The 13,229-nt window shown below is 58.5% G+C and overlaps 1 protein-coding gene across 2 annotated transcripts; it reads right to left on the reverse strand.

Annotated features, from left to right (window-relative positions):
• Window positions 1-2,875: 2,875 nt before the first annotated feature.
• On the reverse strand, window positions 2,876-9,093 carry coil (coilin p80). 2 transcript variants are annotated; one of them, XM_078401920.1, is made up of 7 exons: window positions 8,843-9,093; window positions 4,987-6,178; window positions 4,626-4,712; window positions 4,457-4,504; window positions 3,939-4,008; window positions 3,646-3,737; window positions 2,876-3,122 (listed from the first exon to the last, which is right to left on the reverse strand). In XM_078401920.1, the coding sequence occupies exons 1-7, from the start codon at window positions 9,076-9,078 to the stop codon at window positions 2,994-2,996; spliced, it is 1,854 nt and encodes a 617-aa protein (XP_078258046.1). In that variant the 5' UTR covers window positions 9,079-9,093; the 3' UTR covers window positions 2,876-2,993. The 2 variants fall into 2 exon arrangements, with proteins under 2 accessions (XP_078258046.1, XP_078258045.1); XM_078401919.1 differs by having other exon boundaries at window positions 2,880-3,122; window positions 4,626-4,715.
• Between the last annotated feature and the right edge of the window lie 4,136 nt (window positions 9,094-13,229).

Below are 13,229 nucleotides of genomic sequence, written 5' to 3' on the forward strand. Positions count from 1 at the left end.
TGTGGAGTGTCTCCGAGATGGATTCTTAGAACAGCTGGTACTGGAGCCTACTAGGGAGAAGGCAATTCTGGATTTAGTGTTGTGTAATGAACCTGATCTGATAAGGGGACTCGAGGTAAAAGAGCCATTAGGATGCAGTGATCACAATATGATAAGTTTTACTCTACAAATTGAGAGGGAGAAGGGAAAATCGGAAGTGTCAGTATTACAGTATAGCAAAGGGGATTACAGAGGCATGAGCTGGCCAGATTTGACTGGAAGGAGGCCCTAGCAGGGAGGACGGTGGAACAGCAGGTATTCCTGGGAATAATGCAGAAGTTGCAGGATCAATTTATCCCAAAGAGGAGGAAAGATTCCAAGGGGAGTAAGAGGCACCCGTGGCCGACAAGGGAAGTCAAGGACAGCATAAAAATAAAAGGGAAGAAGTATAACATAGCAAAGAAGAGTGGGAAGCCAGAGGATTGGGACTCTTTTAAAGAGCAACAGAAGATGACTAAGAAGGCAATACGGGGAGAAAAGATGAGGTACGAGGGTAAACTAGCCAATAATATAAAGGAGGATAGTGAAAGCTTTTTTAGGTTCGTGAAGAGGAAAAAATAGTCAAGGCAAATGTGGGTCCCTTGAAGACAGAAGCGGGGGAATTTATTATGGGGAACAAGGAAATGGCAGACGAGTTGAACCGGTACTTTGGATCTGTCTTCACTAAGGAAGATACAAGCAATCTCCCAGATGTTCTAGTGGGCAGAGATCCTAGGGTGACGGAGGAACTGAAGGAAATCCACATTAGGCAGGAAATGGTGTTGGGTAGACTGATGGGACTGAAGGCTGATAAATCCCCAGGGCCTGATGGTCTGCATCCCAGAGTACTTAAGGAGGTGGCGCTAGAAATTGTGGACGCATTGGTGATCATTTTCCAATGTTCTATAGATTCAGGGTCAATTCCTGTGGATTGGAGGGTAGCTAATGTTGTCCCACTTTTTAAGAAAGGAGGGAGAGAGAAAACGGGAAATTATAGACCAGTTAGTCTGACATCAGTGGTGAGGAAGATGCTGGAGTCAATTATAAAAGACGAAATTGCGGAGCATTTGGATAGTAGTAACAGGATTGTTCCGAGTCAGCATGGATTTACGAAGGGGAAATCATGCTTGACTAATCTTCTGGAATTCTTTGAGGATGTAACCAGGAAAATTGACAGGGGAGAGCCGGTGGATGTGGTGTACCTTGACTTTCAGAAAGCCTTTGACAAGGTTCCACATAGGAGATTCGTGGGCAAAATTAGAGCACATGGTATTGGAGGTAGGGTACTGACATGGATAGAAAATTGGTTGAGACAGAAAGCAAAGAGTGGGGATAAACGGGTCCCTTTCAGAATGACAGGCAGTGACTAGTGGGGTACCGCAAGGCTCGGTGCTGGGACCGTAGCTATTTACAATATACATTAATGACTTGGATGAAGGGATTAAAAGTAACATTAGCAAATTTGCAGATTATACAAAGCTGGGTGGTAGTGTGAACTGTGAGGAAGATGCTATGAGGTTGCAGGGTGACTTGGACAGGTTGTGTGAGTGGGCGGATGCAAGGCAGATGCAGTTTAATGTGGATAAGTGTGAGGTTATCCACTTTGGTGGTAAGAATAGGAAGGCAGAGTATTATCTGAATGGTGTCAAGTTAGGAACAGGGGACGTACAACGAGATCTGGGTGTCTTAGTGCATCAGTCACTGAAAGGAAGCATGCAGGTACAGCAGGCAGTGAAGAAAGCCAATGGAATGTTGGCCTTCATAACAAGAGGAGTTGGGTATAGGAGCAAAGAGGTCCTTCTGCAGTTGTACAGGGCCCGAGTGAGACCGCACCTGGAGTACTGTGTGCAGTTTTGGTCTCCAAATTTGAGGAAGGATATTCTTGCTATTGAGGGCGTGCAGCGTAGGTTTACTAGGTTAATTCCCGGAATGGCTGGACTATCATATGTTGAAAGACTGGAGCGATTAGGCTTGTATACACTGGAATTTAGAAGGATGAGAGGGGATCTTATTGAAACGTATAAGATTATTAAGGGGTTGGACACGTTAGAGGCAGGAAACATGTTCCAAATGTTGGGGGGGGGGGGGGGGTCCAGAACAAGGGGCCACAGTTTAAGAATAAGGGGTAGGCCATTTAGAACTGAGATGAGGAAAAACTTTTTCAGTCAGAGAGTTGTGAACTTGTGGAATTCTCTGCCTCAGAAGGCAGTGGAGGCCAATTCTCTGAATGCATTCAAGAGAGAGCTGGATAGAGCTCTTAAGGATAGCGGAGTCAGGGGGTATGGGGAGAAGGCAGGAACGGGGTACTGATTGAGAAAGATCAGCCATGGTCACATTGAATGGCGGTGCTGGCTCGAGGGGCCGAATGACCTCCTCCTGCACCTATTGTCTATTGTCAGTAGAACTTGACCAATCACGGCTTGGTCCACAGCCGGACAACTGTGTACATCCGGTCACCGTGCCGGGGCAAGGGTCACCGGGCTGTGGGGTCAGTGCGGGTCTGAGGAGGGGGGGAGCTGTGATGTGCAGAGTGGACCCTGAGCCCTGGGGGTGACTGTCAGCACCCGCACTGCCCGCATGAGGGGCACTGCAGCTGCATGGGTGCCGGGGACAAGCCGACGCCGGGCTGCACTGGTGCTGCACGGGTGCCAGGGACAAGGATCGTGGCGCTCAGTGGTCTGCAGTGCTGCTTCCTGAGCTTCACTCTGATACGCTGAACATGCGTGTGCTGTAACATACAACAGAAAACTAGAAGCAGGAATGAAAAAAACACATTTATTTAACAATTCACAAGGTTGTGTGTCAGCATCGATCTAATCCCGTGGCCGTGACCCCCGACCCCACTGACCCCACATCCAGTGACCCCCATGGGGACAGGGAAGGTGTTCACAGCAGCAGCACCCCCTCCCATTCCCCTCCTCCCCCCCCACTCCAGGCCAGGCCGGGTCCCAGTAACCCCGGGGGTGAGGGTGGGGTCAGCAGCGGGCAGGGTCTCCAGTGACCCCGGGGGTGAGGGTGGGGTCAGCGGCGGGCAGGGTCGGGCCGGCCGCGGTGTGAGTGATGATCAGTCGCGGTTCCACCAGGGAGCTCCAGGCCCGGGTCATCTGTTTGGAACAGCAAGGACACGGATAAAACACGCACATGGTTAGTGGCTGCAGGTTAGAGCTGCCCGCGCACACAACACGCAAAGACACACCCACTCACACATAGACACTCGCACGCGCACACACACACTCACATGCACACACACACTCACATGCACACAATCACAGGCACACAAACACACACAGACACTCGCACGCGCACACACACACTCACATGCACACACTCACATGCACACAATCACAGGCACACACAAACACACAGACACTCGCACGCGCACACACACTCACATGCACACACACTCACATGCACACAATCACAGGCACACACAAACACACACAGACTCTCGCACGCGCACACACACTCACATGCACACAATCACAGGCACACACAAACACACACACATAGACACGCACGCGCACACACATACTTGGGCACACACACACGCTCTCCACCCCACCTCGCGCCCCCAGGAGTCGTGCTCCAGGCCCGTGTGCGTGTGCATGTGCCACGCGTGCAATGTACCTGGGGCTCCCGTGTCACGGCATACTCCACCACCGCCTCGCCGTTCTCAGACTGGTAAATCAAGTCAAACTTCCCCGGCTCTTTGGAAGGTTCTGGAAGAAAGCAGGAGTGTGATGAGAAGGGGCCAATGGGGCACAAGTAAAATTGTGGGCAGGGTACGGCAACAAGGCCGTGACTGCACCCAGACCCACTGGGGCAACGTGAGGGGCAAGGAGAGGGGGGCACATGAGGGGCAAGGAGAGGGGCAGCAGTGTGGGGGAGGGGAGGGGTTGCCATGGCGATGGGACCCTCACCTGGGGGCTGGGTGTCCACACTGAGTTCCACCTCGCCGGTCGCCGCGTCCCACCACACAACACGTCCCTCCTTGGAGACAAGATCCCGATTACAAGCACAGAACACGCAGACGGTACATGGAACACGCAGGCACATGCACACGGTACATGGAATCCGCAGGCAGTCGCAGCTCACCCTCTGCACCCACTTGCAAACTGCACCGCCCCTCCCCCTCCGATCCCCCTCCCCCCGCCTGCTCACCCCCACCCCTGATCCCCCTCCCCTCCCCTCCGATCCCCCACCCCTGATCCCCCCTCCCCTCCCTGATCCCTCACCCCACTCCTCCACTGCCTGCCCCCCCCCCCCCCTGATCCCCCCTGCCTGTTCCCTCCCACCTCTGCTGCCACCCCCACCTCACTCCGCAGCACACGGGTGACGCAGCACACGCGTGACGTGCCGGTGACCACGTGTGGGCTCCTCCCGGGGGTCAGGATTCACAGGCCAGGCGGCAGGGTGGGGGGTGAGAGGGCAGGGGTACCTTGTAGTCCGAGATCTCGGGCGTGTAGTTGTCCGACAGCTCCAGCACCTGCAGAGAGAGGCACGCGTCACGCATTTGGGTCACACACGCGGTCACGGGGAGGGGGGTTATGGGGAGGGGGGTCACGGTGGGCGGAGGGGGGTTCTGGGGAGGACGGGTCCATGTTTACCTTGAACGCGATCCTCTCCCCGAGCTGTGGGGGGGCGGCCAGTAGGGGCATCGTGCTGTAGTCTCGGTGTGGTGGGCCGGGGCCCCTCTGCTGCAGAGACAGAGGGTCAGTAACGGGGTCACCCCATCCCACCCCAGGGTGCCGGACACCAGCCCCACCCACCAATGCTGGGTTACAGTCCCCCCTCCCCCGCCTGGGGGCCCACACTCCACCCCCCCACCCCATCCCCCCCACCCCATCCCCCCTGCCTGGGGCCCACACTCCACTCCCCCCCTGCCCCCCCCAGGCGACACAGCCTCTCCAGTGCCAGTGGATGCCCACAGCTGGCACCTGCTGACCTGCTCCTCCCCCGCCCTCTTACCTGTGTGGTCCCTCGTGGTCCTGGCGTGGGATCTTGCCATTCCCCGGGCTTTGGCCAGCCATTGATGGGGGGTGGTGCCCCTCGACCCCGGCCTCGAAAGGGCCCTTGGCGTGGCCAGTCCCCGGCACCCGGCTGCGGGAAGCTGGAGATGCTCCTCCCGCGACCCCTCCCATAGCCTCGCCCCCTGGCACAGGTTGGCACGGGGGGAGGGGCGGGCAGGCGGCCCTGAGCATCACCGGGCCCCGCAATGCGGGCACAACCGGGCCCCTCCCAGCCGGCACCGCGGGCAGCGCCGGGCGAAGCGCAGGGAGCAGCGATGGCTGGGGCGGGGTTCAGGGGCATGCTCGGCTCCTCTGACTCGCTGTCCAAGCTCCCTGCTGCAGTGCTGGCCCGGTGCACGCTCTCCTTGTCGCTGCACGGTGCTGCAATGTTGTGCTGCACTCCTGTCTCCCTGACATTGCTTGCTGCAGCAATGCGCTGATCTTTCCTCTCCCTGTCGCTGCACGGTGCTGCAATGTTGTGCTGCACTCCTGTCTCCCTGACATTTCTCGCTGCAGTAATGCGCTGAGCTTTCCTCACCCTGCCGCTGCTCGTTGCTGCAACATTATGGTGCGCTGCATTCTCCCTGCTGCTGCATGGTGCTGCAACATTGTGCTGCACTCCTCTGTCACTGTTCACACTGCAGTGGCCTCGCTCGCCGTTGGTCAGCTGCTGGCAGCCACTGGCTTCAGCGGACGGGCTCTCACTGTCTGACTCGGCATCGTTGCATCTACTGCGGCCGCTCTGCTGCGCTCCCTGCGAGCTGCGACTGACCGCTGCCCCTTTGCTGGGAGGTTCCATCCTCTCCTGCTCTTTGCTGCATTTATCCTTTCTCTTTTTGAGTTTGTGTGTTTTCCGCACGTTGTGCTTCACCTCCACCTCTGCAACCGTCTTCCTCTTCCTGCAGCGCGCTGCATTGGCGTGGAAGACAGCTCCATTGCTGCACGGCACGCTCTGCTCCTCGCTGGATGCGGCGCATTGATCCTCGCTGCATGGCATGCACTGCTCCTCGCTCTTCCCTCCGACCGTCCTCCTCTTCTTCCGCTCTCTGCCCTCGCTCTCCACCGGCCTCTCCCTCTTGCTGCTGCTCCCGGGCAGTCCGTCCGACCCACCTCCGGCCCTCAGGCCATCGGTCAGCTCCTCCTGCTTCACCCTGTCACACAGAGCACAGGCTGGTCACCGCTCCGCCAGCTACACTGCCCCAGTGACCCTCCACAGTACCCCCACTGTCCTACCGGCTCACAGTGACCGCCCCAGTGGCACTGCCTCACAGTGACCGCCCCAGTGGCACCAGCTCACAGTGACCACCCCAGTGGCACCAGCTCACAGTGACCGCCCCAGTGGCACTGGCTCACAGTGACCACCCCAGTGGCACCAGCTCACAGTGACCGCCCCAGTGGCACTGGCTCACAGTGACACTCCACCGTACACCCACTGGCCCAAAGTGACTGCCCCAGTGGCACTGGCTCACATTGCCCGCTCCAGTGGCACTGGCTCACAGTGACTGCCCCAGTGACACCGGCACAATGATCCTCCACAGTACCCCACCCGCCCACTGGCCACATACCTCTGGGGACCCCGGTCTCCCGGTGCCGGGCTCGGTGCCCAGTGAATCCCCATGCCCCAGTGCCCGCTCTGACTGCCCCATACCCCGTGTTGAGGCCCAGTGTCCCGTACCCCCTGGGAGCGGGTAGATGTGTGGCAGATGTAGTATAATGTAGATACAGGTGAGGTTATCCACTTTGGAGGCAAAAACAAGGAGGCAGATTATTATCTCAATGGTGTCAAATTAGGTAAGGGGGAAGTGCAACGAGACCTTGTACAACAGTCACTGAAAGTAAGCATGCAGGTACAGCAGGCAGTGAAGAAAGCTAATGGCATGTTGGCCTTCATAACGAGAGGATTTGAGTATAGGAGCAAAGAGCTCCTTCTGCAGTTGTACAGGGGCCTGGTAAATTTGATGAAGGACGTCCTTGCTACTGAGGCAGTGCAGCGTAGGTTCACGAGGTTAATCTCCGGGATGGCGGGACTGTCATATGAGGAAAGATTGGAAAGACTGGGCTTGTATTCACTGGAGTTCAGAAGGATGAGAGGGGATCTTATAGAGACGTATAAAATTATAAAAGGACTGGACAAGCTAGATGCAGGAAAAATGTTCCCAATGTTGGGGGAGTCCAGAACCAGGGGCCACAGTATTAGAATAAAGGGGAGGCCATTTAAAACTGTGGTGAGAAGAAACTTTTTCACCCAGAGAGTTGTGAATTTGTGGAATTCTCTGCCACAGATGGCAGTGGAGGACAATTCACTGGATGAATTTAAAAGAGTCAGATAGAGCTCTAGGGGCTAGTGGCATCAAGGGACATGGGGAGAAGGCAGGCACGGGTTACTGATTGTAGATAATCAGCCATGATCACAATGAATGGCGGTGCTGTCTCAAAGGGCCAAATGGCCACCTCCTGCACCTACATTCTATGTACCCGTGGTGGGGCCCAATGCCGGGTATCCCCGTACCCCAGTGCTGGGGTCCCGTATTCCTGTATCCCGTGCCCAGTCTGGGCGCCCAGTCCCAATGCTGGCAATCTCCGCTATCCCAGGAGCCCGGTATCCCAGCCGCAGTGTCCCCTACCCCAGTGCCTTGTACCCCAATGCCCTGTACCCCAGTGCCCCGTACCCTGTACCGAAGTGCCCCGTACCATGTACCCGTGTCCCTGTACCCCAGTGCTCTGTACCTGTACCCCAGTGCCCTGTACCCGTGTCCCTGTACCCTGTACCCCAGTGCTCTGTACCTCTACCCGTGTCCCTGTACCCCTGTACCCCAGTGACCCTGTACCCCAGTGCTCTGTACCTGTACCCCAGTGCCATGTACCCGTGTCCCTGTACCCTAGTGCTCTGTACCTCTACCCGTGTCCCTGTACCCGTGCCCGGTACCCCAGTGCTCTGTACCTGTACCCCAGTGCCCTGTACCCGTGTCCCTGTACCCTGTACCCCAGTGCTCTGTACCCCTGTGCCCTGTACCCCAGTGTACCTGTACCCTGTACCCCAGTGCTCTGTACCTGTACCCGTGTCCCTGTACCCCTGTGCCCGGTACCCCAGTGCTCTGTACCTGTACCCCAGTGCCCTGTACCCCGCACCCCAGTGCCCCGTATCTGGTGCCCCTGTACCCAGTACCCCAGTACCCCGCACCCCAGTGCCCTGTACCCCAGTGTCCCTGTACCCAGTGCCCGGTGCCCCTGTACCCGGTGCCCTGTACCCCGCACCCAGTACCCTGTACCCCAGTGCCCTGTACCCCAGTGTCCCTGTACCCAGTGCCCGGTGCCCCTGTACCCAGTGCCCTGTACCCCACACCCAGTGCCCGGTACCCCAGTGCCCTGTACCCCAGTGTCCCTGTACCCAGTGCCCTGTACCCCAGTGTCCCTGTACCCAGTGCCCGGTGCCCCTGTACCCAGTGCCCTGTACCCCAGTGCCCCGTATCCGGTACCCTGTACCCCAGTGCCCTGTACCCCAGTACCCCGCACCCGGTACCCCCCGTGCCCTGTACCCCAGTGTCCCTGTACCCAGTGCCCGGTACCCTGTACCCCAGTGCCCTGTACCCCAGTGTCCCTGTACCCAGTGTCCGGTACCCTGTACCCCAGTGCCCTGTACCCCAGTGTCCCTGTACCCTGTACCCCAGTGCCCTGTACCCCAGTGCCCTGTACCCCAGTGCCCCGTATCCGGTGCCCCTGTACCTGGTGCCCTGTACCCCAGTGCTCTGTACCTATACCCCCCGTACCCCCCCGTACCCCTGTACCCGGTGCCCCGGGGTCGGGCGCGCGCTCACCGGAGGCAGTCGTTGTCGCGCACGAGCAGCGCGCTCTCGTTGGGCGGGAGGAGCGCGCCGTCCAGGTACAGGTGCAGGCGCGCGCGGCGGTTGAAGCCGAGGCGGCGGCGGATGACGCTCTCTAGGTCGGCCACTACGCGGCACTGCTCGGCCGGCAGCAGCAGCCAGCACAGGCGGGCAGCGGGCAGCCGTGGCGGCGGGTACTCGAAGGCGAGGCGCAGGCGGAGCGCCGCCATGCTAGGCCGCGCCGCGTCACGTCCGGCAGTTGCGCACTTCCGGGGGCGGGGCGTCAACACCCCGCGCGCTGGGACAGGCCCCTCGGCCCACGGAGTCCGTGCTAGCCCCGGCCCCCCCCAGTGCCCCGGCCCCCCCCCAGTGCCCCGGCCCCACTGTCCCAATGCACCCCAGCGCCCTGTACCCCAGGGTGTGCCCTGTACCCCAGTGAACCCAGTGTTCCCCAGTGTCCTGTAACCCAGTGCCCCTGTACCCCAGCGCCCTGAACCCCAGGTGTGCCCTGTACCCCAGTGTACCCCAGTGCCCTGTATCCCAGTGTACCCCAGCGCCCTGTACCCCAGGTGTGCCCTGTACCCCAGTGTGCCCCAGTGCCCTGTACCCCAGTGTACCCCAGTGCCCTGTATCCCAGTGTACCCCAGTGCCACGTACCCCAGTGTAACCCAGTGCCCCTGTACCCCAGCGCCTGTACCCCAAGTGCGCCCTGTACCCCAGTGCCCTGTAACCCAGTGTACCCCCGTGCCCTGTACCCAGTGCCTGTTCCCCAGGGCCCCTGTACCCCAGTGCCTGTACCCAAGAGCCCCTGTACCCCAGTGCTCTGTACCCCCAGTGCCCTGTAAACCCAGTGTACCCCAGTGCCCTGTACCCCCAGTGCCCTGTTCCCCAGTGCCCTGTACCCCAGAGCCCTGTACCCCAGTGCTCTGTACCCCAGTGCCCTTAGCCCAGTACACGGTGTCTGTGCTAGCCCCGGCCCAGCTCCCAGGTTCCACTGCAACGGGGCTCTCGTGTTCCGGTCTCAGATTCAACTGATAATCGCTGGCCAATCTGGATCTATAACAGTAGATAAAACCTCAATTCGAAGAAGGAACTGCAGATGCTGGTTTATACATTAAGTGCTGGAGTAAGTCAGCGGTCAGGGAGCATCTGTGGAGAGAAGGCTTCAGACCTGAAGAAAGGTCTCGACCCGAAACGTCACCCATTCCTTCTCTCCAGAGATGCTGCCTGACCCGCTGAGTTACTCCAGCACTTTGTGTCTATATTCGGTGTACGCCAGCATCTGCAGTTCCTTCCTGCACTGTTCAGGGTCCTGCCTGTCCACAATTCGCTCCCAGTCCACACCAATATATATCGCCCAACCCCACATGCTAACCCCCCCACCCCCCACCACCACCCCCCCCCCCCCACCACCACCACCCCCCCTCCACCACCACCCCCCTCCACCACCACCCCCCCCCTCCACCACCACCCCCCCCACCACCACCACACCCCCTCCACCACCACCCACCCCCCACCACCACCACCACCCCCCCTCCACCACCACCCCCCTCCACCACCACCCCCACCACACCACCCCCACCACCACCACCCCCCCCTCCACCACCACACCCCCCCTCCACCACCACCCCCCCTCCACCACCACCCCCACCACCACCCCCCCTCCACCACCACCCCACCACCACCACCACCCCCCCCTCCACCACCCCCCCACCACCACCACACCCCCCTTCACCAACACCCCCCCCACCACCACCACCACCCCCCCCCTCCACCACCCCCCCTCCCCCACCTCCCCACCCCACCACCACCACCTGCCCTGGCCATTGGTTGGCTGTAGACGGCTCGATGTGGTGTCTTTCCGCTGACTGGTTAGCGCGCAACAAAAAAAGCTTTTCGCTGTACCTCAGTACACGTGATAATAAACCCAACGAACATGGGTCTTGGAGACATGAAGGGCCTGTTTCCGTGCTGTCCGCCTCTGTGGCTCTACAACAAGGTGACGGCTTCTGGTGCCTCAGGCAGCTGCCGTTGGTTAATTTGCCTCTAACGTTGTCTTGGTGTCAGCGTGGAACAGCCCCCTCCCCCTCCCCCCCCGCCTTGAATTGCCGAGTCTATTTCTGAGTGGGGTGGAGAGGGGGTCAGAGGGGGTCAGAGGGGGTGGGGAGGGGATGAGGGGGTGGGGAGGGGATGAGGGGGTGGGGAGGGGATGAAGGGGTGGGGTGGGAGGGGATGAGGGGTGGGGAGGGGATGAGGGGGTGGGGAGGGGGGTGAGGGGGTGGGGAGGGGATGAGGGGTGGGGAGGGATGAGGGGAGTGGGAGGGGATGAGGGGGTGGGGAGGGGATGAAGGGGTGGGGAGGGGGGTGGTGAGGGGGTGGGGAGGGATGAGGGGGTGGGGAGGGATGAGGGGGTGGGGTGGGGAGGGGATGAGGGGGTGGGGAGGGGATGAGGGGGGGGGGAGGGGGTGAGGGGGTGGGGAGGGGATGAGGGGGTGGGGAGGGGATGAGGGGGTGGGGAGGGGATGAGGGGGTGGGGACGGGATGAGGGGGTGGGAAGGGGGTGAGGGGGTGGGGAGGGGATGAGGGGGTGGGGAGGGGATGAGGGGGTGGGAGAGGATGAGGGGGGTGGGGAGGGATGAGGGGGTGGGGAGGGGATGAGGGGGTGGGGAGGGGATGATGGGGGTGAGGGGGTGGGAGGGGATGAGGGGGGTGGGGAGGGGGTGAGGGGGTGGGGAGGGGATGAGGGGGTGGGAGAGGATGAGGGGGTGGGGAGGGATGAGGGGGTGGGGAGGGATGAGTGGGTGGGGGTCTCACTATGGGTTCTTCGTGTTTCTGGGAGGCTGTGGTCAGACACAGCGAGAACGTGCTCTGCCTTGACCACCGCTGGTACTCTCACAGTCCTGACTGCCAGACCACACCGGTCGTCACTTGCGGAGGTTTCTTGTGTTCCTTGTGGGGACGATTCACGAGCGCGTCCCCTGAACCAACTGCTCCCGACACCGACAGTCATAAGGTCAGAAGTGTGAGGAGCAGAATTAGGCCATTCGGCCCATCAACTCTACTCAGCCATTCAATCATGGCTATGGTAGGGTACTGACATGGATAGAAATTGGTTGACAGACAGAAAGCAAAGAGTGGGGATAAATGGGTCCCTTTCAGAATGGTAGGCAGTAACTAGTGGGGTACCGGCAAGGCTCGGTGCAGGGACCGCAGCTATTTACAATATACAATAATGACTTGGATTAAGGGATTAAAAGTACCATTAGCAAATTTGCAGATGATACAAAGCTGGGTGGCAGTGTGAACTGTGAGGAAGATGCTATGAGGTTGCAGGGTGACTTGGACAGGTTGTGTGAGTGGGCGGATGCATGGCAGATGCAGTTTAATGTGGATAAGTGTGAGGTTATCCACTTTGGTGGTAAGAATAGAAGGCAGAGTATTATCTGAATGGTGTCAAGTTAGGAACAGGGGACGTACAACGAGATCTGGGTGTCCTAGTGCATCAGTCACTGAAAGGAAGCATGCAGGTACAGCAGGCAGTGAAGAAAGCCAATGGAATGTTGGCCTTCATAACAAGAGGAGTTGAGTATAGAAACATAGAAAATAGGTGCAGGAGTAGGCCATTCGGCCCTTCGAGCCAGCACCGCCATTCGATATGATCATGGCTGATCATCCAGCTCAGTAACCTGTACCTGCCTTCTCTCCATACCCCCTGATCCCTTTAGCCACAAGGGCCACATCTAACTCCCTCTTAAATATAGCCAATGAACTGGCCTCAACTACCTTCTGTGGCAGAGAATTCCACAGACTCACCACTCTCTGTGTGAAGAAATGTTTTCACATCTCGGTCCTAAAAGACTTCCCCCTTATCCTTAAGATGTGAACCCTGGTTCTGGACTTCCCCAACATCGGGAACAATCTTCCCACATCTAGCCTCTCCAACCCCTTAAGAATTTTATATGTTTCAGTAAGATCCCCCCTCAGTCTTCTAAATTCCAGCGAGTATAAGCCCTAGTCTATCCATTCTTTCTTCATATGAAAGTCCTGCCATCCCAGGGATCAATCTGGTCAATATAGGAGCAAAGAGGTCCTTCTGCAGTTGTACAGGGCCCTAGTGAGACCGCACCTGGAGTACTGTGTGCAGTTTTGGTCTCCAAATTTGAGGAAGGATATTCTTGCTATTGAGGGCGTGCAGCGTAGGTTTACTATGTTAATTCCCGGAATGGCGGGACTGTTTTATGTTGAAAGACTAGAGCGACTAGGCTTGTATACACTGGAATTTAGAAGGATGAGGGGAGATCTTATCGAAACATATGATTATTAAGGGGTTGGACACGTTAGAGGCAGGAAACATGTTCCCAATGTTGGGGGAGTCCAGAAT

This window comes from Rhinoraja longicauda, chromosome 6, assembly GCF_053455715.1.
Source record: "Rhinoraja longicauda isolate Sanriku21f chromosome 6, sRhiLon1.1, whole genome shotgun sequence".
Classification (NCBI taxonomy): domain Eukaryota; kingdom Metazoa; phylum Chordata; class Chondrichthyes; order Rajiformes; family Arhynchobatidae; genus Rhinoraja; species Rhinoraja longicauda.